The sequence below is a fragment of the Suillus subalutaceus genome, assembly GCF_016647625.1.
Source record: "Suillus subalutaceus strain FC151 chromosome Unknown DFJ58scaffold_154, whole genome shotgun sequence".
NCBI lineage: Eukaryota > Fungi > Basidiomycota > Agaricomycetes > Boletales > Suillaceae > Suillus > Suillus subalutaceus.
In genome coordinates, this window is record NW_024540403.1 from 52,214 (window position 1) to 73,890 (window position 21,677).

At 47.9% G+C, this 21,677-nt stretch overlaps 8 protein-coding genes across 8 annotated transcripts; 4 read left to right on the top strand and 4 right to left on the bottom strand.

Moving 5' to 3' along the window:
* Positions 1 to 24: 24 nt before the first annotated feature.
* Positions 25 to 1,685, bottom strand: DFJ58DRAFT_860853 (uncharacterized protein; the record flags this gene model as incomplete). Its single annotated transcript, XM_041394026.1, has 5 exons — positions 25 to 510; positions 567 to 782; positions 884 to 1,235; positions 1,259 to 1,483; positions 1,551 to 1,685. 5 exons carry the CDS (start codon positions 1,683 to 1,685, stop codon positions 266 to 268), a joined length of 1,173 nt encoding a protein of 390 aa, XP_041238273.1. The 3' UTR covers positions 25 to 265.
* A 1,045-nt stretch (positions 1,686 to 2,730) lies between these two features.
* On the bottom strand, positions 2,731 to 3,899 carry DFJ58DRAFT_813402 (uncharacterized protein). Its single transcript, XM_041391603.1, has 6 exons — positions 3,856 to 3,899; positions 3,347 to 3,745; positions 3,095 to 3,294; positions 2,914 to 3,044; positions 2,841 to 2,865; positions 2,731 to 2,806 (listed from the first exon to the last, which is right to left on the bottom strand). The coding sequence occupies exons 2-6, from the start codon at positions 3,669 to 3,671 to the stop codon at positions 2,735 to 2,737; spliced, it is 753 nt and encodes a 250-aa protein (XP_041238274.1). The 5' UTR covers positions 3,672 to 3,745; positions 3,856 to 3,899; the 3' UTR covers positions 2,731 to 2,734.
* A 1,556-nt stretch (positions 3,900 to 5,455) lies between these two features.
* DFJ58DRAFT_733667 (phosphoenolpyruvate carboxykinase-domain-containing protein) lies at positions 5,456 to 7,456 on the bottom strand (the record flags this gene model as incomplete). The annotated part of the gene is made up of 10 exons (XM_041386325.1): positions 5,456 to 5,769; positions 5,795 to 5,841; positions 5,895 to 5,977; positions 6,027 to 6,076; positions 6,145 to 6,310; positions 6,394 to 6,723; positions 6,848 to 6,871; positions 6,923 to 7,005; positions 7,057 to 7,314; positions 7,366 to 7,456. The coding sequence occupies 10 exons, from the start codon at positions 7,454 to 7,456 to the stop codon at positions 5,456 to 5,458; spliced, it is 1,446 nt and encodes a 481-aa protein (XP_041238275.1).
* Positions 7,457 to 8,090: 634 nt separating this feature from the next.
* DFJ58DRAFT_813413 (ubiquitin-conjugating enzyme/RWD-like protein) lies at positions 8,091 to 9,599 on the top strand. The gene is made up of 5 exons (XM_041391604.1): positions 8,091 to 8,272; positions 8,329 to 8,510; positions 8,563 to 8,726; positions 8,840 to 8,851; positions 8,919 to 9,599. Exons 1-5 carry the CDS (start codon positions 8,135 to 8,137, stop codon positions 9,431 to 9,433), a joined length of 1,011 nt encoding a protein of 336 aa, XP_041238276.1. The 5' UTR covers positions 8,091 to 8,134; the 3' UTR covers positions 9,434 to 9,599.
* Positions 9,600 to 12,205: 2,606 nt separating this feature from the next.
* On the top strand, positions 12,206 to 13,539 carry DFJ58DRAFT_689912 (uncharacterized protein). The gene is made up of 5 exons (XM_041383373.1): positions 12,206 to 12,340; positions 12,388 to 12,630; positions 12,684 to 12,811; positions 12,864 to 12,969; positions 13,019 to 13,539. The coding sequence occupies exons 1-5, from the start codon at positions 12,338 to 12,340 to the stop codon at positions 13,382 to 13,384; spliced, it is 846 nt and encodes a 281-aa protein (XP_041238277.1). The 5' UTR covers positions 12,206 to 12,337; the 3' UTR covers positions 13,385 to 13,539.
* A 37-nt stretch (positions 13,540 to 13,576) lies between these two features.
* DFJ58DRAFT_718682 (uncharacterized protein) lies at positions 13,577 to 14,267 on the top strand (the record flags this gene model as incomplete). The annotated part of the gene is made up of 5 exons (XM_041384511.1): positions 13,577 to 13,579; positions 13,701 to 13,842; positions 13,898 to 13,963; positions 14,016 to 14,163; positions 14,216 to 14,267. 5 exons carry the CDS (start codon positions 13,577 to 13,579, stop codon positions 14,265 to 14,267), a joined length of 411 nt encoding a protein of 136 aa, XP_041238278.1.
* Positions 14,268 to 14,372: 105 nt separating this feature from the next.
* Positions 14,373 to 16,247, bottom strand: DFJ58DRAFT_718683 (uncharacterized protein; the record flags this gene model as incomplete). Its single annotated transcript, XM_041384512.1, has 5 exons — positions 14,373 to 15,235; positions 15,283 to 15,377; positions 15,437 to 15,888; positions 15,940 to 16,077; positions 16,131 to 16,247. 5 exons carry the CDS (start codon positions 16,245 to 16,247, stop codon positions 14,373 to 14,375), a joined length of 1,665 nt encoding a protein of 554 aa, XP_041238279.1.
* An 86-nt stretch (positions 16,248 to 16,333) lies between these two features.
* DFJ58DRAFT_813431 (Nrap protein) lies at positions 16,334 to 20,659 on the top strand. Its single transcript, XM_041391606.1, has 12 exons — positions 16,334 to 16,470; positions 16,522 to 16,598; positions 16,649 to 16,969; positions 17,021 to 17,189; positions 17,239 to 17,712; positions 17,763 to 17,818; positions 17,870 to 17,971; positions 18,027 to 18,151; positions 18,200 to 19,724; positions 19,774 to 19,962; positions 20,014 to 20,151; positions 20,200 to 20,659. Exons 1-12 carry the CDS (start codon positions 16,425 to 16,427, stop codon positions 20,320 to 20,322), a joined length of 3,345 nt encoding a protein of 1,114 aa, XP_041238280.1. The 5' UTR covers positions 16,334 to 16,424; the 3' UTR covers positions 20,323 to 20,659.
* The last annotated feature ends 1,018 nt before the right edge of the window (positions 20,660 to 21,677 follow it).

Here is a 21,677-nt window from a genome sequence, read left to right on the forward strand (position 1 = left end):
CCATGAAGGATCCTTCTGTACGTAGCTTTGCTTGCGTTTGCCTTGGAATTGCACAAGGAGCATTCTTTGGAATCATCCTCTGAGTGGGTATCGACCTGTTTCCGCTACCTTTGACGATAGACTCTACTTGCTAAACCCTCACTGCCCGTCACAGCTCTATTGCATCTGCCATGAATAAATAATTACAATACAAGAAATGAGTCCGAGTGTGCAATCGCACAATATAAACGGTTAAATGAGGACAATACTACGCAATAGACCCGTATCAACACACTGAGAATCCTCCAAAGTCCAAAAACGCCTCCTCTAGTGACATTTTTCGAACAACAAGCGCCTCGACGATGAGCCGAGGTTCTAACATTGCCGCCTCGATCTCAGCAGTAGGACATTTGGACGGAACCAACATGATCTCAGGTGGGGAGGCCAACTCGTCTGCAACGGGCTGGTGACGATATGTTTCCGCAAAAATAGAAGAGGGTGACCCAGAGCATACTTCGACATTTCGGGGGTCTATTTTGAAGATAAAAAGTCAACCACTGGAGCGTGGACAAGTGAATTTAGGCTACCTTCGAGGTGTACATCATCACGCACTGAGGTCTCGACTTCAGGAGGCGCGGACGCCACGCGTAGGTCTTCAGGCTCAAGTGTGACGTGAAAGGATTCCAGGCCTGAGACAAGCTCGCCCATTTCCTCGGGCATTAATGGTTGGAACGTGCGTGAGATGAGGATCACGCTTGGCCTCACGTCGCTTGTCTCTGGCTGTGCGGCGCTTGGATTGTTTGCTGCCAGTCGTTGAGTGGACTTGATAGCTCGGTTGGGTGTGTATGGTTGTGAACATTGGAGTGGTGCAAGTGATGCTCGGAATGTGAATTAGGCTGATTACGGGTGTGCGCAAGTAAATGCTTAGGTTTCTTGCCCTTGCCCTTGCGCCTATCCGAGTGGCCTTGCATGGTGCTCGCAACACGGCGGCGGAATGGACGAGGCTTATACACGGTCGCAATTTCGAGGTCCAGGGTAAGTGCCGCGCCGTCTGATGACTGGTCACCTTTCTCATCGTCCATGCAGAATACTTCCACATGGCTGCTTGTTGTTGCAAGATCATCGTCCGCATCAGTAGTCTCCAGTTCGGTCTCCGTAGTTGTTGTCGTCTCTGAGTCCTCGTTCATCAATTGCCTCCGTCTCCTTCGTTTGCCTCCATCCCCGCCCCAGTCTTCGACAACTCCGCTCACCCTCCGCTGGCACCTCAATCTCCCTTCACCACTATAACGCTGGCGCCAATCTCGCCAGCCATCTCTTCCAGGGTACCCAATGTTTCCTCCATCTCCCACCTCCCTAGCCCTATGAGTACGCCGGAGTCAGCCACACCAAGTTCGTAGTATGCTTGTCCACCGCCTTCCAGAAGACGCCATTTAAGTTGTGTGACAAGACGGGTGAAACGAGAGGGGGAAGGAGAAAGGAGATGAAGCTTGTACTCTACATTTCCCTGTGAGTGGTAGATACAAATGGTAGGAAAGGTATTAGCGCATGTAATGAACAGTAATAAAACGTACCTCTTCGCTTTCCGGAACCAGCTGCGGTATTCCTCGTCGAAGGATTTCGTTGTGTGTTGGTGTCGGGGGTACGGAAGTGAGTGTGTCCCATGGGGAGGGCACTCGTGGGCTTTCCGAATCAGATTCACCGAACATCCAGGACTCTGTGCACCCGTAAGCTTATAGACCTTGGAGAAATAAAGATGCAGATGAGTTGTTCAGTGTATTCGAGTGATCATCGCTTTCCGTTCGTCCTTATGAATCTTGCAATTGCCACTCGACGATCGAGCTACAGTAGTTATTAATTAAAATTAATTGAAATTAATTGAATGATTCGAGTGACTCACGATGACTTGTAACAGCAAGTATAACCTATCAAAATCAAAATGACAGAGGCCTGTTGACACGCCACGTCCCACATGTCCTTGGCACTACTACCAACACTGATCAGTATTACATTTGTGATCCTGGTTGTTAGTAATAATTTTGCATTGGACGGCCGACACACGAGTGAGTTGTTCTAAAAAGTATAACCTTAGTGATGAATCATGAAACGAGCGAGGGTTTGTATATATTAGTACTGTATATACAATACCGTGCCGGAAGAAAGATAGTTCGTCCCATCCTTGAACACTTTCACATTTCCGCTTATCCACACTGACCTTGGCCGACTGAATCTAGTCGATAATTCCGATATCACTGGTATGTATTTAATATTTGTTGCTTTGATTGAGATCACGTAGCTAAGAGTTCGTCAGGGCATCAGACTCTTGCTGATTACCCCCCTGCAATGCGCCGTGATGCGCAACGATCCTCTGCACGAAGAAAATTTCCGCAACGACTGTCTGGCATTCACCGAGCATTTCACAGCTGCCAACTACTCCTTTAGCCTTGAGCCCCCCTCGATGCGCGCGTGGAGTTGGACATCTGGACATTGTGAGCAACCAAGGGTGTGCCTGCTTCTGAATAGGCTGATCAGACCCACTGGTTCGTGAGCTGCAGCCATCGACATCAACTTCACGCCGCATTCATCCTTGTCATGAATGTATGAATGTATGGACAGTGTCATGGTAGTCGCGATACGTCCACGAGGATTGTACAAATTTCCAAGAGTGAAATCGACCAAGTACAACTACAGATACAGCTACAGGAACATAACGCGGTACGAGTTTGTTAATTCTTAACGCCAGTTGATAATGCGTGTTCTAATCATAGAACACCAGAGCTCTCAGCTCGATGGATTCCCGAGGCGGCGTTCCCTCTGGAGTGTTCGGGGTCTTGGAAGCCAGTATGAGGGGTCAACCTCGCGACACTACCATCTTGTATCGAGTCAGAGCTGAGACCATTTTAGCATGACTGAAAGCTCCCGGGTTACTTTGCTCACCATTTGATAAGAACATACTCTTCTGGGGTCATTGCCTTCATATATTTCCACTGGTGGTTTGGGTTGTATTTGACTCCAAATGTCTCACCCTCGCGGTCAGGGTATATATGAGCGACAGGCACAAAGTCTTTCTCGAAATCGACACTGCGGAAGTCGCATAGTGCAAGCGGCCCAATTCTACAGCTGCATGCGATATAGGACGCCAAAGGTTTATGATTTGGAAGCGTCTGCGAAGGAGGGAAGGAGCTTCTGTTGGCGGGAGGTGCCTATGAACACGACCAATGGACGCCGCAGGCGTTTGGGTCTGCGCGAACCCGGGAGACGGGTTGACGTTTCTGCGGGTTAAAGTTATCCATTCGCCTGGGCGACGGCGACGAATAGCTGTGACATAAATTAGGATCAAGACGTCATTTCAACTTAGTGGTCAACGTACTGTGATCGAAGATGACAATTTTGGTTGCTCCCGTGACCCTCCTGATGAGGTCGATGCTCTCAGGGTAGTATTCGCGCTCAATCTCATCATCATTCAAGAAGCTAGTAAACTTTGACGCTTCTCGCCCATACTGAAATCCAGCATTGTCAAGCTTGTAAAGTTCCTCCTTCCCGCGCACGTCCTCGACTGGCATATCATGCGGGTCCTCGACCCAGTTGCGGGCTGGCTTTCCCGTAGCGCTATCTGCATAGACTCTATTGTAAGGCCGAGAGCCGTCAGGTGGAGCGAGTAAGTAGTTGAAGATGGCAATGGTGTCAGAAGCCATAGTTAGTCCGTTGGTGTTGAATGTAAAGCGGAATGGAAGCGTCCTTGGTATCACAAGTTACATCCTACTTATATGTCCTCAAGGTCCGGGAAGCCGCTTGGCTTACATATCATAGGATGAATTCTCCTGGCTGAATATTGTCAATGTGGATGAAAATATCTCGTATGTACACATGGCTTGCATATGACGCCACCGAACTGCGGGATGAGCGGATGATCCAAAGTTGTAGAGCTTCTTATATGTCCTTACCTTAATTATTAAATCTCCCACCAAATCTCAAGCATCAGCAATCTCCATTGGGACGAGAATGATCGGTTTCGTAGCCAGTCGTAGCCTGTCGTAGCCCAAGACACCGTTGACTGCATTGAAACTGCTCTGGTATACATATGACGTGCACGGCACCAGTAATTATTAATTATTGATGATGTCGATCATTGACGTGGAAAAAAAGGGTAACACAAGTGACCCCTATAGTAGAGACTACCGGTGAAGCCTGGAAATATGTCTCTCAAAGGTCGAAGAAGACAGTAATCCTCACCAAAGGCATGATTGCCGAGCATATAGCTGCCAGGCAACAAGCTTCTAGGTAATGTCGGGTACAAGGGTGTAAAGACCATCGGCAACAAACAAAATGCCGCCATGCCAGGGTGCCTCATTGTAGGCAGGCCACAAGATCAACTTATCTATTTTTTTGCAGTCAAGGATCGACGCGAGCAGCGTAAAACTCGCACAGCAACTTGAAATGGTCACATGGAAGCATACATAGATAGTCCATGCCAAGCTCGATCGAGTTGTAGGTGCGAAACGGGTATACAGTAGTATTAATGCAACTGGGAGCCAATGCAGAGCCGCCTGCCGAATCCGGATGGCATGGATGGAGTACAATGAGGAAGTCGCACGGCATCAACATGAGCCCTATAGCTAGGCTTGAGTTGGTCGTAGAATTATGAGCAGTACTCAGTCCAATATCCCGACGAAACGTGGAGGAGAACACAATTCAGAAAGCGCACGAACCTACGCATAAATGAAGGTTCAAATGGACTGTGGACGTCTGTCCGGGTATACCTAGGTTACTGATAAGCAGTTACGAATAATAATGCTCGCAGCCAGGTCGAAAGCCACAAGCATTAATAATAACTGGCAACAGAGAGACGGCGGACCTTATGATGGATGTACACGGAGTTTCAAAACCTAACCTAACGTCCCGGGCCGGCCATTTTCGCGCTGGAGTCACCGTCGACGACGTTACTAACCTCCTCGAAGCATTCTGATCGACAAGTTCCTCGCCACCCACACAAGAGTCCTCGAGAATACAAATGCACTAGGAAGCTCAGCGCTCAACATTGGTATGTAATTTTACTCTTTTTCTATATATTCCAGCTTATGATGAGCTCATTTCATGCTCTCGACTTGTCTTGTTGCCAGCCTGGCAATCCCTCCAAGTCCATAGTGGCTCCCCTCCCGCATACGGACATCCTTGACCATCTCATACGGTAACTCATTACCACTGCCGGTCAACAATATTCTTTTTGTCACCAGCTTCCGCGTAAATGGTCTGAACAGTCGGGTGAACTGTATGTACACCTTTAGGTTGATCGAGTACAAATAATAGTATCGACTAATTTGCGCAGATTTGAGGCCTAGAATGACAGGTATTCATTTTGCTAGGTATATACGACAAAGCATACAGAAGCTCTAAGTACAGTTTAGATTTGATCCAGATAGCGATGGATCATTCAAGTAGCCTTACATATATTAAATTATAAAAGGAGAAGGAAATGACTCTAATCCACACGTGGACCCGCCAACCTCACGCTCTCTTGTACATCACCCTCGTACAATTTAAACGCCTTCTGGAACATGCCCGCGAGCTTGCGAACCTCGTGCTCGAAAGCCTGCTTGTCCGTCCAAGCCAGAGATGGGTTAAGCACTTCACGCGGAACACCATCCACTTCAGTAGGAATCTGGAGCCCGAAGACGCCGAATGGTCTCGTATTTGCTGTCGAGAAGCTCCCCAGAGTGTACGGCATCGACGATGCGACGGGTATACTTAAGTGGGCAGCGCTTTCCCAATGCCAAACTTTGCCACCTGTCCAGCCTGTGTTGATTAACCAGCAGGATACGTTGTGTTGGACATGCGTTCAGCCAGCATTTCTGCGTAGCGTCCAGGCTAAAAATGCAAGGATTAGTTCAGAGCCTCTAGAAAGAGATTGAAACACCCACGTGTAATACGATGAAAGGAGCACTGTACAGGTCGAGAATGTCGGGATTGGTTCAAGGACGCCATCTTCCGTGCCAGGTGTTTGCTACGAGCGTGACTTAACGAGTGGACAACGAAAGCAAAAATATACTCACGAGGGTAGCCAGCAAGGAAGTGATAGCTTGCTTGATCGGGGGAAAGTTTACTGACAGGCGGAAGGACACCAAACGCATCGCACGTCAACATGATAATATTGCTCGGTTGTCTGTCCACCATGCATGGATCTTGGCATTTGAATGTATTCAATCGGGTATGCGCAGCGCGTGTTCTCCGTGATGCTAACATCGTCATAATCCGGCACCCGTGTCGCAGGGTTGTACACGACATTCTCCAGAATGGAACCAAAGCGAATGGCGTTGTAAATCTCTGGCTCCTTCTCCTGCGACAAATTGATGCACTTGGCGTAGCATCCTCCCTCAATATTGAACACTCCCGTATCTGACCACACGTGTTCATCATCACCGATAGAAGGCGGTTAGGGTCAGCAGAAAGAGTTGTTTTTCCAGTTCCAGAGAGGCCAAAGAATAGAGTGACATCGCCCTTTTCCATTCCGACGTTGGCAGATGAGTGAAGGGAGAGTTGGCCAAATTTCACAGGCTGAAGGTAGTGCATGACGGAGAAGACACCCTTCTTCATCTCTCCGGCGTATTCGGTGCCGAGGATCACCATTTCCATACGTTTGAAGTTGATCTCCACCGAGGTAGTGGATGACATGCCCTTAGTGAAGCGGTTCGCAGGGAAATTGACCAGCATTGTAGATGATGAAGTCGGGCTCGCCAAAACTTGCGAGCTCTTCCTCGGTCGGGCGGATCAACATGTTGTTCTTCCGGATCGTCAGCAGAGGAAAAAAAATACGTGATAATGGTTACGCACCATGAACAGAGCATGATAAGCACGAGCACATATGAACCCGGACCTTGATACGGTATTTAGGATCCCACTGAAAACAATGAGTCGTACAAGGCGCATGCACTTGTGAGACAAGACTTACACCAGCGAAACCATCGAAGACATAGACATTGTCACGCGTATTTAAATAGTCGATAGCACGCTCACGGTTGATCTCAAACGTGTCTAAAACAGCTACTGAGACAATAATTCAATACACAATAGAAAGACACTCACGTTCATCCATCTTGATATTCACGGAGCCCCACCATATATTGTCTTTACTAGTCTCCTCAAAGACAATTCGCTTGTCTTTAGGACTTCTACCAGTCTTCTTGCCTGAGAAGTTGATGAGTGCGCCAGAAGAGGAGATGATCGCGCCTTCGTTCCGGATGGCATCTTCGTAAAGCTGAGCTACAGGCGCATTGCGTTTGAGCTGGATCCTGTCCATGTCAAACCCTGCCTGCGAGAAATACTCGAGGTCATGGCCGATGACTGTTTGAGAAAAAGTTTAGTAGATAGGAGTAAAGAAGTAGGTGCACCAACGTTTATTGTGAAATTCATTGTCAGAAGCTTGAGCGTAATGTCTGTGTAAGATATGAGGTGTGACGTAGGGTGTCTGGTGCGGATGAACCATGGTGGTAGACGGATACGAAACCTTAAAAGATGCTGGTTGATGAAATTTGAAGCCAGGTAGTGGTTTTATACCAACGGCGAGCCATTGCCGGGAATGTCCCTATCCCATAATCCCCCGATACCCTGTCACAGCGCAGGACGGGACACCGCCGGAACAAACAGGGTCAATATCACAGATGGAACAGACTTTATAATAGCATAGTCTAGGGAAAGGGAGGAAAGAGGGTACCCGTAGGCTGAGATAGCGTTCGCAAGCCAGCGTAGGCCAGTATGATATTGATCATTCAACCTTCGGGTGATGGCTTATAAACTGATATGCAGTGGCCCAAATTCAGTGTTGCGCCGACGGAGTCAGGATGCCAATATGAACATCATTTCCACGTGGTACCGCCTCAGCCCATTGGAAAGTACCAAGCCGCTGTCGGGACTTCAGTACTCAGTGGGGGCCATGTACACTGATACCGGGGGATAAATTCATTGTCAGGATCAACGTAATTTGGCTCGGCGGATGGAGTGAGTGCGAGCACAGGGTAATTTCCATACAATGGGCCATAATATATACTATGAATGGACACACTTCCCTTACGAAAGTTAAAAGCTGCTTCAGTCTGCTGGCATGGTGAAGTTTTGCGAAACCTAGGTTGTGAGTTGTACCGCAGCGCCAATTGGTAGTAAGTATATGACAAGAAATTCTGAGTTGATCAGAGTCACACGCCCGTGCCGCTATGTTTGGAACCTGGTACAAGCATACTCATTTCAGCTCACTTTCGAAACTTCTCTCCCACAAGCAAACATGCCTCCAGCTCTCTCCAATGCCGTGCGTTGCATGTCTCTGATATAAAGTATCTAATTGTATTGATAGCATCGTTACAGATGACTGTAAAGCGCATCCACAGGGAGGTCGCAGATGCCAAGAAGGAGGACCTAGGCTCCATCACCCTCGCACCCTCCACCGACAACCTCTTTCGCTGGGCAGGTACCATCCCTGGACCCCAAGGGAGCCCATATGAAGGCGGCGTGTTCAACATCAATATTCAGCTGGCGAACGACTATCCGTGAACACTTTCCCTACCCAAACTAGCGTGTTCACTAATCGTTTTGTGATAGTTTCTCGGCGCCAAAGGTCACCTTTGTAACCCGGATATACCACATGAATATATCGGACAAGGGCAACATATGCATTGATATTCTCAAACAGAACTGGTCACCTGCGTTGTCACTCTTCAAGGTCATGCTCTCCCTCTCATCCCTTCTTACCGACCCTAATCCGCGTAAGTACTATTTTCAATCTTGATCCTTTCATTGTACCTTTTGTACTTGGTTTGGACCCGCATACTTTTACCCCGTGCGTCTATTTTGGCTGACCAATGTTCTTTGTTCCTAGAAGATCCTCTTGGTAGGCTTCCCCATCATCCTGTTCTTGTCCTATTTTTCTGAACCACGATCGCTTTGTGCGCACACAGTTCCCTCGATCGCAACTGAATATATCCGGAATCGGGTACAACACGACCGCACAGCCCGGAGGTGGACAGAGCTGTATGCCCGATCACCCGCATCTGTGCCCGTACCGACTCCACCCATTGCATCCACGTCTACGTTCTCCCCCCGTGTCTCCGCACCCACATCTACATCTACGCCCACGACCTCAACCTCTACAACTCAAGCTTCCGGATCACGTCAGGGCAAATCTCGCGCCTCAACCAATCAACCTGCGCGTGGCTCGGGCTCGTCGAATGTTCTTACCGAGACAATTGATATTTCTGACTCCGATGACGAGTTATTGCGACTACCGCCCATGCACAAACGTCCACGCGGCTCTTCCAATGAAGTGGACATCGATCTTGTGGAGGTAGAGCAACGTGTAACCAAACGCCGGCGCGCAGGTGGCGGTGGAAGTGTGGTTCCGAGTGTCTCTAGAGGCACCAGAGGAAGTGGGAGTATCGTAGGAGCTGGGGAAGTCATTGTCATTGATGATTAGTACGGCGTATGAGGGCTCTTTGAATCACATGATTGGAAAACCGCCTATCACAACAACTATATGAATCTCCTTCAAAATAATCTTACCATATAAAAAGACCTCACTAGTAACACACGTATTTTATCCCTGGACCCTTTTAACTTTGAAGGGTACAGGTTTGGTTTCATTCCACCTGAGTGACATAAGAAATCAAGGTAATAAATAAACCTTGGAAGAAGGACTGATCACCTGCAAATCATGACGCATTGACGGTCCGGCAGTTTGTTTCTGCACGTCGCACGCTTGTCCTCTCAGCACCGTCTGCCCGTGCACGTACGTTCTGCACCGCCTGTTTTTTCGTCACCCTCCCACCCTTCTTCTTTCCCTTTAGTATGGATCTCCATCGTGCCTCCGACACTCGTGTCTTTTTCTCTCCTGCCTGCTGAGGTCTGCTTCTAGTTTCATTACTCATCAAAAGCACACATTATGGAGTCTCGCATCTACTTTGCCTTATGCTGCCGTGTCACGTACTACTTCTGTCTCTCGGTTCGCAATAAAACCTGTCCGAGTCCCCCGAGCACATGGAGCTGGGAGAACTCCGCTTGCCTAATGGTTGGTATCGGATGCTCGCTAGAAATTTCCGACATCTTCAATGCCCTGAAGTCTCCCACAGTACGACCACGACCTAGGGCACCCTCCGAATCCACGCTATCACTTTCCTTCAGATTTCCCTGACTCCCAAGAGGTGCTGAGTCTCAGCTAAAGAAAAGATGCAGGAATATCTTGTTTTCATCCAAGCTTTAAACATTGTCAGGACATATAGCTACTCACTTAGATAAATACTACGATGAAAACATTTCCCAGACCGTCTTATGTCTCCTTTACAAGAATCCACTTCGCAATATCACATAACTTAAATCAATACCAAGACGAAAATGGGAGTGAATAAAAACGAATCCTCCTGCTCTCTGCAGAACACTATACAACGTGTTAGCGCCACCGAGCATCTCCCGTGTTACACACCATTGCCAGTCGATATATGCACACGCTCCTGGAAAGCAATTGAGGTCAAGCCAGTTGCTGCACCAGCGTCAGCTACGAGCTTAGCGTGATGTTCTCGAATGCCAAGGATCAGGCGTGGTCCCAGCACAAACGACTGCACGACCGTCAAAATTTGAAGGAAGCCATAATAAAGCTGAGTTTCTCGGGAAAACTGGTCCTATAGCAATTATGAATCGTGGTCGCGTGCAGAGGTCAGTGGGGGGTTGGCATACCGCTGAGATCGTCGGAGACAAAATAATGAGGCTGAGGCAAGAAACAGCAACAAAACTAGCAGTTTTGATCCCTCAGCGGATAAAGGGGACCACATTCACAATATGAGCTCACCTCGCAAAGTAAAACACGTGAGTTTTCATCAACACCGTAAAATAGTTCCCGAAAATCCCTCCTGCCGAATGTCGTCGCAGCCCACGGAAGTGCTTTACAGCAATCCAAGCTGCGAGACACAGTACGAGGACCTCCCACACAGTGCTGAGTATCCAAGTGATGGAATCCAGAAGTATGACATCTTCTGCAAAGCCGATCGAGCACTGGTAGGTGCCAGAGAGAATGAGCTCCTCTGGTATTCAATGAGACGCACATTTTTTGTCGTCCACAATTAAGCGTACCTCCTGAAGAATGCGTCGTCGAAATTATACCGAGCGCTCCATTGATAATATTGACGATCAGGAAGGTGACAATGAGAAAAATCTGGATCTTTCTGGATCCTTGATACATGGCTTGTAACCGAGTGATGATGATGACTTAGTCTAGTCAATATCACTGAGGTCCTGCAAGTGCCAAGCTCACCCCACAGCATTGCAAATACCATAAAACCCGTCCAATTCCATACGACGTACATAATAAAGCCTGACAGATCGAGTTAGTGAGCAGCCTCAGATAGCACACACTCCAGACAGACTCACATCTGCAGTGTGGCAGTCATTAGTGAACCAAGAAGTTAGTAAAGGATCACACCAACTCCTACAGGGTGCTGCCGTTAATTGGAGGGAATGGCAGGCATTGATGCAGAAGACTCACTGCATCTGTCACCGAAATCGTCGGAATACCACCTGTACGCCGCCGGTCAGAAGAAGCAAAGACATAGAATCTAAGAAGACATACTCATCATGTCCAAGCTAATTGTGAGAAATGATGCATCAGTACAAGGACAGTGCTGAACCTTCCAAACATACACGGCAGATATTATTCCAATATAGCGCACCTAGGATACTTTCAAGTCAGTACAACATGTCAACTGTGACAGGCAAGCTACATACACTGAGATACAGAACTGTCATTAGGGACCAGCGTTGCCTCTGGAATTAAGGGTATTATGTGTGTTCTCTAACATGAGACTCTACTCACCCAGACCAGTTCAACCTGTAAAACCATTCTTAGTAAGATGGCTATTCTAGTCATAGTATCAACATACCTCTTGGCCGAAAGTAAGTGCTGGAAATATTTGTAGGTTATCAGCAATTCTTTAATATTATCATGCTCACCCCAATCATACACCACTACGACGAAGGAGGCAACTACGAAACCGCAGTCAAGGTTAGATCGAGACATTGTCAGCATCAATATCCGACTGCTCGCCACGAACCTACAGAATAGCTTAAAACACGATATGAATTGATGGACGGCCACCAAGTAGGATCATTTGAGATGATGACCATATTAGTAGAGAATGAGGGTGAGGGTGAGATAGTATAAAGGTGCGTCACAACCGCGTCCGACTCATGGCGCCGGACCGCGGCAGGACCTCGTCCGAGTCATAATACCCGGATTGTCGGACCCCGTAAACCCTGTTCGACTACTACCGTGACGCTTCTTAGCAGAACGCGTCACCCTACGCATTCGATATATTGTCTGTAATCTTGAAACATGGTGAGCTCCTTCAGCAAAGATGCATCCATGATTGACCTGTATTTTAGGAAATTGATCCTCTGGCCGATGCCCTTCCGCCACGTTACGCCATCGAGTCCGATGACGAGGACGAATACAACCCACTAACCACCGGACGAGCTGATCAGGTTCCGATTATAAACATCGAAATCGAGGGCCAATTCACCACTGGCTGTCCCCTTGTCATCGCATCAGGCCCTGCAGGAGACTTTTGGGCTAATGGCGCAAACCTAGGTGAACAGCAGGGTGCAATATTCGTCAACAATATTCAGGTTAGTGCATGCTCTAGGCTCTTTAATGTACGGACACAGATCAAGTATTACAGGCGGGACTGCTTTTTAAGCCCTCATCAACCCGCGCGGTTGTACTGGTGTCCGAGGCTACTACGGCGTTGCCGTTATGGTCCATGAACAAGTATGTGAATGATATCCTGAATCGCCTCCAACCGTCCGCGTGAGTACTCTGTCTGCTGCTGTGAACAAAGCCGACCGTTTCAACCTTTCAGCATTTCCATCCTTGATGTGTATTCCGTACAAAACTACATTTCATCAGAGCCCTTGCCAGTGTATGAGGCACCCGTTCGCTATTTGTCTCTACGGAACATATACCTGGTATGCATAGCATCCATATTAAGTGAACTTCTGACCGAATTATTTCTAGGATCCCTTCCAAAGTTTTGCGCCTCCAAATATTCTTCAGTCGACTTCGGCAGCATTTATGTCTGCGATGAACATACGCACTCTATCTTCGTCCCATCAAAGTAATGCAGTGATATTACTCCTTCCATCACCAGAGATACCCCGCACCGCGCCATCCAAACTATCAAGTAGTAAACTTTCACGACCGTCGGGGGATCAAGCATGGTCTGTTGAAATGATGGTGGAAGTAGATAAAAAGCTGTTTGGGGTGGTTGATGCGAAACGATCCGGTACTTGGGCACTCAGAAGTACGCCTGCAGGGAGTACATTTGGTTCGTCAAAAAAGAGGAATCTTGCGGAGGTTGGTGAGGGCAGCATGTACATATAACTGTTAAAAGTCCAGGAAGTAGGTATTCAGTACTGCGCAAATGAAAAGGAAAGTTGGTTCATATCTTCAGTGTCTGTGATGGTTCACAGACACTGATGACATGAAGGCTAAACTTTCCTGCAGTCGATGATTATATAAGCCATCATGTACTGGTGAACCCAACTTGTGTTTGATGGCATCGACAGAGCAGCCATGGTGAGTCTCACGTTTAAACATTTATACGCGCCAACTTTAACCGATTCTTACAGAGTGACAATGCAGGTCCGCTATTCCGCGCTATCTAGCTAGCATATCGCGGACTGATCGCTTAACAGAGTATAAGGAGGCCTTTGCGCTCTTCGACAAGAAGGGCACAGGCGCTGTTCCACGAGAGACATTGGGCGATCTCCTCCGTGCCCTCGGCCAGAACCCAACCCAGGCTGAAGTGACCGAGATCATTGCGAATGCACCACGAGAAGGTCAGTTGGATGCCTTTGATTGATGTTGGTAATGTAATAATTTACGTCGGGGCAGTTGACTACAAGACATTTTTGACAATCCTCAATAGACCAGATGGATTCAAGCCTGCAGGAACACCTGGTACGTTTTACATCGTTCGTTGTAGCATAACAATCCGTTGATCGTTATGCAGAGGAGTTCATCCGAGGATTCCAGGTGTTTGATAAAGAGGGAAACGGTTTCATTGGGGCTGGAGAGCTGAGATATGTGCTGACGCAACTCGGCGAGAAGATGTCTGACGAGGAGGTCGATGAATTGCTCAAGGGTGTTCAGATCGGCCCGTAAGCAGCCAATGTCTATTTGCTGTCGTACACGACTAACCACTTAATTCAGCGACGGAAACGTGAACTACGAATCATTTGTGCGCACAATACTTAGTCAATGATCACAACACCTTGTCTTCCAGTCAATACCTGGACCTCACTCTGTATCTATTCTATATGTCCATCCATAAAGATAAATAACAACAAAATGCATTATGACAAGAGTTCTAATCACTTTCTGACTCGTACTCGTCGTCAGAGATCTGACTATTAACGGACTCACGTCCAGTGATTAATTCCATGACAATTTGTTCTCCATCTCTCAGTCCTGTCTCTGTCAAAGACGCATTCGCCTTCCACCTGAATTCCCTCCGGGGGTATGTTGAAGCGAGTGTAAAGCCCCACCACGCGTGTCCTGCTGTCCTGTTCTGGACATAAGAATCAAGCTGTGGGATATCATCGATAGCCCCCTCCGGTGCTTGGGAAGGGTCATCTTCCGAGCGAGAAGTGGACGGGATAAGCTGCGAGTCGGCAAAGGCATAGAGAGCAGTAAGGGTCGCCGACGGAGGAAAACTACGGACAACTCGTCCATTGCCGGGCAGTTTGACGGCCAATCTCAAGCCGCGTGCCTCGGGTAACAGGAGACGGTTGCGCATGAACTTCCTCCATTCCATACGTATTTCGGCTTGATGCTTCTGCCTAGCCGAATCTTCCTGCTTTCTTCTTGCGTCTTCCGCTTGTTTTCGTACACGTTCTTCCTCCTCTTTCTCTTGCCGCACTCTCATCTCGATGGCCTCACGATCTCTACGAGCCGTCTCCCTGAACGCGCGATCCTGCTCCTCACGTATACGCCGGTCACGGTCACGGTCTTGTAACACTGTCTTGAATCGTACAAGAAATGGTGTTACACGTGGAAGTAGCTGCATATTGAGATGGTCGATCAATACTGGAGCAGTTGCGGCTGCACGACCCTGGTGACGTGATAGGATGGTGACAACCGGGGCAGTACCAGAAGGAGCACCATGGCGCCTGGGCTGAAGCGCAAGGAAAGCCACAAAGGGATATGTAGTAGCTTGCAATTTTTGCGAGGCTGGACAAGGTTTTATCATTGTAAAAGGTATATTAAATGCAACATACCATCCCATGCAGCTTTGTCCCGAATATCCCCGCCCCAGACAATGAAATCATTATCCAGCAAAATCTTGACGAAAGCTGCGTCGGTAAGGGTAGACCTGTGCTCAAAGAACAATATGACACATCGTACATCGTGTACAGGTGAACGATTACGTACCTCTTAAAATCTGCATCATCGTCGTGTTCAGCGCTCACGAGGACAACACATGCTATACGCCCTTCTTTCTGGCAAATGTCAAGGACCTCTTCATAACTGCCATCAAAGAAGTCTGGCAGAATCTTCTGATTATCATCCGAAGCCGCAGGTGGATATGTATGACGTCTCGTAGTTGATGGTCCTGCTTCGAATCCTGTCGTGACCGCGTTCGCCATGGAACGTTTCGACGAGCATGCACCTGTTTCTTCCTCGAGTTGTTGCACCCACCTCTGGGTGATGCTTCGTGAATCCGGAGAGGTGGGGCGGTGAGAATGATAGGAATTTATAGTCATGAATGGTAGGGACGGTATTGGTATGCGGAGAACGCTAAACACGAAGCGCAGCACTCCCGACACGAGATGCAATGGAACAGTGATTAGAGACCATAAAAAACTCCAATTGGACCGCGGGTTCTGCAAGAGGTATCATTATCCATAGACAGCTAGAAAATTGAATGTTCGTACACCCTGACCACGGTGAGAATGTCTAATTGTGGATGACGAGTCTTCGATGTCATCCAGCTCCAACTGTTCCATTGGAGTGGCCTGTGTTGGCGCCATGACTTTAGGGGCATCATTGTCGAACAGGAGGTCTGTGGCTTTCTGCGGACCCGCGTTCAACCGCGAAGCACGGTAGGTTATAAGTCAATACTCACTTGAACATCCCATGAGACACTTTCAAGTACACTAACTACGAATTCTGTGTCATGTGGACCAAGGATACTCTGTAGCTGTTGTAACGCTTCAATTTGAGGGCCTTGTAGTCCGTCCATAGAGAAAGTGAAAGAGCAAGAGCACGCGGCAAGCTTGCTTGTTTTGCAACCCCTACTAAATGGTCACGTGAAACTAGCTTTTTTCATTGCGATCATACTGACAGCGGCCGCAGGCCTTGCAAGGTCTCAGACTCTACCGCGACGATCATCAAAAGATCACCAATACATGCCAGTGAGATGAGCCAAGTCGAATCTGAAGATACTAATCGCCACGGCAGAGAGGGTATGTTTCACCTCATAGTAAATGTGGTCTGAACTTATGTGATGTCCAAAGAACCTCTTACTGGCCATGAATTAAGAGATATCAAGGATGCAGCTGATCTTTATCAGTCTGGCTCATTCAAGCTTCAGGTTTAGCTAGATCATTCTAGTGATGACTCGTCAAGCTCACCTTTTTTCAGATTGATGCACTCCTCCCCAATGTCCGACCTAAAGAGTCTGGTCGACAACAGCTTGAGCGTTTTCTTTTTGCTCTGCACACCCACTGCATCTCTATTCCTTCTATTGAACCTCTGAATCCTTTGGCAGCTGCAAAAGTCCTTGCAAAACAAGGTGTCGCAGTTCCGTTTGCGTTTCCTCTCCCGTCTCGAGATGTCAAATGGAAAGTTGCATTCGAGCCTCCAAGGGAAATCTGTATTGTTGGAAGTTGGGGAAACGGAATCACTGTAAAAAAGCAGAGTGGCAGTCGGTTTGGCGTTGACCTGTCTGTGGAGATGCCCGAGGTGCGCTGCTTTGCTCCGTCGTCTTCGTTACTACTGAAGGACGTATCGCAGACTCTTTTTCAAGAAAAAGATTACCTTGATGGGCGCTTCTTCCACAAGAAGTCCTACTACCTTGCTGTTTTAGCTCAATCCATTTCAACCGCTTTTGATGTGGAGACCTTTTACTCATCTGTGCATGGAGACCCTCGCCTCACTACGTTGGTTCTTAGGCCACGGAATGGTATAATTCTTCATTTTGATATCAGCAAGATAACTGACGTCTTTACAAGGGAGTACATCTCATGATTTTTCCAAAAGTCATGCTGAAGTTCATGTTATCCCTGTTCTTTCATCATCGAGTCCATTATCGCCGTCAAGGCTCTTCCCATCGCATTCGAATGTCCGCACGCCTTCGTCCTCGTCCCTACCACCTTTCCCTACTCCAATCTACAACAACGCCATCCTTCTTTCCACATATGCAAACGAAGCCCTCAAGTCTACTCATGGACTCAAAAATGCACTGCCAGCCTTTCATGACACTTACACCCTTTTAAGAGTGTGGGCTAACCAGCGAGGTTATGGCGACGGTGAATTGTGTGTGAGAGGCTTCGAGGGAAAAGGCTCGTTTTGGGCAGGACTACTACGTTATTTGATTTCGGGTGAGGAGCTTGTTGGTACGAAGAACGGGAGCGCAAAATTGAGGAAGCCGTTGGGAAAGGGATTAAGTTCTTATCAGTTGTTCAAAGCTGCGCTCGATTTTTTTGGTGAATTCTTCGTTCTCCCCTTTCATGAGATTGACTGATAGGGAGTTTAGCAAAGCAGAAGTTCGGCGAGACTCCAGTGTTCACAAAGACGATTAATGGACATAGGGTACGTCTCTGTACACGGACATGGAACTTGCCCATCGATGTTTCTTTCTAGTGCCCTCCAGAGGAGTACATTACTCACCACCCAGCTGTATTTGTGGATGCAACATCTACTATTAACTTTTTGTCTGATGTTCCTCTCACCTCACTTGACTTGGTGAGCTTCGCTGCCAGCATTTGTAAATACATGCCGCTGACTGTCAATCGTCAAGCTAAGTCACGATGCTAAGGAGACCCTGGAGCAATTAACCAACCCTAGTACATCTTCTGACACGTTTGCTGACTGTTTCCTGAAAAATCGGTTCAGACTCTCCTCTCGTTTTGATGCGGTGATCAGGCAAGTGTTTTCTTTGTTCTTGTGGATTCCACACTCAAACGTTTTCAGAGTGGATTTGTCGCAAGCTTCTCGGAACCAGTCTACTTCGGCTCTTGTAGAACATGGGTCTTCTGATGCAGCCCTTCTGGCCTCTATCTCATCCACCCTGCGCCGAGGTCTTGGCAATCGCACCCAAGCGATAGCCATCCTCCAGCCTGTCACCCCTTGCCGCCCCATATCCTCCGCAGAAAGCCCCAGCACGTCCACGGTCCACATTGGGCTTGTTTATGATCCTACCCATGCTTTCCGTCTTGTTGACCACGGACCTTCTGCGGAAGACCAAGACGCAAACATTACGAAAGAATTTCGGCATCTATGGGGCAGCCGTGCTGAGCTTCGTCGATTCAAGGACGGTCGTATCACGGAGAGTGTAGTTTGGGAAGTTACGACGTCCGATGAGCGTGCTCATATACCGGTTTCCATCGTCCAACATTTACTGCAACTCCATTTTGGCATTTCTGCCAAATATGTGAGAACGTTGCAGACGCCATTCGACAGCATACTCCGATTACCAGACGATGTCCGTCGTTTACATCGAGTTACGGGTGGGTATAAGGCTGCATTAACAGCATTCGATGGTATCGTCAGGAACCTGAAAGCACTGGACGAGCAGCTACCACTGGCACTACTGAACGTCAGCCCCATATCTGAATACCTACGGTATACCTCAACATTTGCTCCACTACCGATCCCTGCCTCGGCTTCAACGGAATTACCGGAGTCCCTGCGTTTTCTCCCAACTATCCCCATCATCCTTGAATTCGAGAAGTCATCCAAGTGGCCGGATGACTTGAAAGCAATTCAGAAAATCAAACTCGCTTTCTTTGAAATCATCGCGCAGTCACTTATGACTTCAAACCCCGGACTCAAGGCGTCAGTTGCTATCGGCGATAGCACAAATCCATTTCAAGGATGCGCGGCACTAGAAATATTCACTGCTGAAGGCTGGTCATTCTCTGCGTTCATTTGGCACGATCGAGAGGCGACTTTGCTTGACCGAATTATTGACCCTAGCAAGATGTTCGTTGACTCCAGCAATCAACAATACAACGCGCGAGAACAACGCGAAGCCAAGGTCGCCAAGGAACTCTACACCCGGCGATTCATCCATGCTCCACGACACCATCGTGCCATCGCTAATCTTTGCCACAAGTACAGCGCATACTCTGGCACCGTCCGCCTTGTTAAGCGCTGGCTTGCTGCACATTGGCTTTTGCAAACCCACGTCTCAGAGGAGGCCATCGAGATCATTTGTGCGCTACCATTCGTCGGTGGAAAACAGAAATCGACAGAGAGCCCTGCTACTGTACCTCATAGTAAAGAACGTGGTTTCTCCCTCGTTTTAGAATTCTTAACAAATTGGAAGTGGGAGGAGCCACTTTGTCTTCCGTTGTATGAGGATGATCCCCCAGCAGCGGCACCTGAAGTGTGGACGTCAAATGGTCCAGATGCAGTTGTTGTTCGCCGTCTTCGCGCAATTGCTAAGGAGGCCAGCAAAGCACTCCGTAATGCGGAGACAAAAATGGATATCAAGGTTGATTGACAGACTTGCATGTGATGACATAGCTGACGTTGTACTTCAGAATCTCTTCTTACATTCCACTGACGATTACGATATCGTTATCCAACTAAACCCCGCAGTTCTACCAAGGTACTACCAAAACGTCAACGCGGAATCGAGTGTTTGGACTAGAGACTCTCATCTGGGCATAACGGAGTCGACGCCTCGCCCAGGATTTGATCCTCTTCCCCTGTTTCTCGCCGATCTGCAGGTATGTCTCGCGTATGAACGGAATGTTCCATTGACAATTCTTCCGGTCCAGAGCACGTTCGCTGATACACTAAAATTCTTTGCTGACCCCTTGGGAGGTGATCGCATTGGAGCAATTTGGCTTCCGGGTCTGGAATCACCGCGTTCCTTCCGTGCACTAGGTGGTTTCTCGAGTAAGCCATTGCTCAAGGTATGTCGGACCCATTGAACCATCTGTATCTCAACCAATATTTGATAGGGGGATAAAGCGAAGGACAAGGAACATGTCATGTTAAATCGACAGGCAGTTCTGGACGACATAGGGCGATTAGGAACAGGTTTGGTTCAGAAAATTATCGTACATGTACATGAACGCGTGTAGTCATATGCACACGTCATGTATAAACAATTCAGCGAAAGCGGCAATCCTACAATATCACGGCCTCAACAAGAACAAAAACCTGGAGACCAGAGGGGGTATGGTCATTTGTGTCGAATCGGCTGTCTGCCTCATTTACTGGCTTTCGTCTGAAAGGTCATCGATACTGATTAGATTACTAATTGGAATACAGTCCGAATCTACAAGGGAGCTCCTTTGTCTTTGAACCTGACCGTGTCGGAGGTGAGACTTCCCGGTGGTAGTACTTGCCTCGGAGGGCTACATCACCGACCTCAGATCTTCCAGACCTACATGTCCTTCATCATGCCTGAACGTTTCTCGATCACGAGTGCTAGTTTAGCCACTGTGTACTCGCTCAGTGCGTTTGCCTTTTGTAGGTTATTTCTCTATGGAGGTCTATATCCAGCACGTAGTAATTGGTGCATAGTGCTGCCTAGCATCAGGTAGTATAACACTTTGAAAGTGTCCGTCTGGCGTCTCATTGCCTCTACACTTCTTCGCTGGCGCGCACAGTCAGGCTGTTCCACTATACCCTCAACATTATATGTGCGTAGTACCTGCAAGACCCCTCTTTGTTACACATAACTGTGAGTTGACTCGCGTATACATTCGGGCTCTTGGAAAGCAATTGTAGTCAAAGCAGTTCCTTCCGAGTCAGAGTCGGCCAGAAGCTGGGCGTGATATGCTCGAACGCTGAGGATGAGGCGTGGTCCAAGCACACACAACTCCATGATGACAGCGATTTGATCCAGACCATTGTACTCGTTAACTCCCGCAGAAGCGAAATTCTATAGAAATAATGACGAGTGGTAAGATCCAGATGTCAGTTACAGATTGTACGTACCGACATATTTGGGGACAGGCTGCCGAATCCGAAACAAGAGACAACAACAAAGCTAAAAATAAGGAACTTCAAGAAAAATGTTAATCACATTCACATGACGAGCTCACGATGCAAAGTAGAGCACGTGTGTCTTTATTAACACGGCGAAACAGTCCCTGACTGTCCATCCCGTCGATTGTCGTTGCAGTTGACGGAAATGTTTGATGACAATCCATGCTGCAAGACACAATGTGATGACCTCCCATGTGAATCCAGTGACGAACTTCCAATCATAACCAATCAAAAGTGGGATGTCTGCCTGGTGGTTCATACACTGATAGGTGCCACAAAGGATAAACTCCTCTAAGATTCTTCTAATGAGTGTGCATTTGAATCTGTCACAAAAAATCAAAGCTTACCCCAATAAACATAGTTCTCTACTATCGCGTGGAGCACTCCGGTCGCGATTGTGAGAGCCAGGAGCCATTGTAACAAGAAAGACAAGTATCTTTCT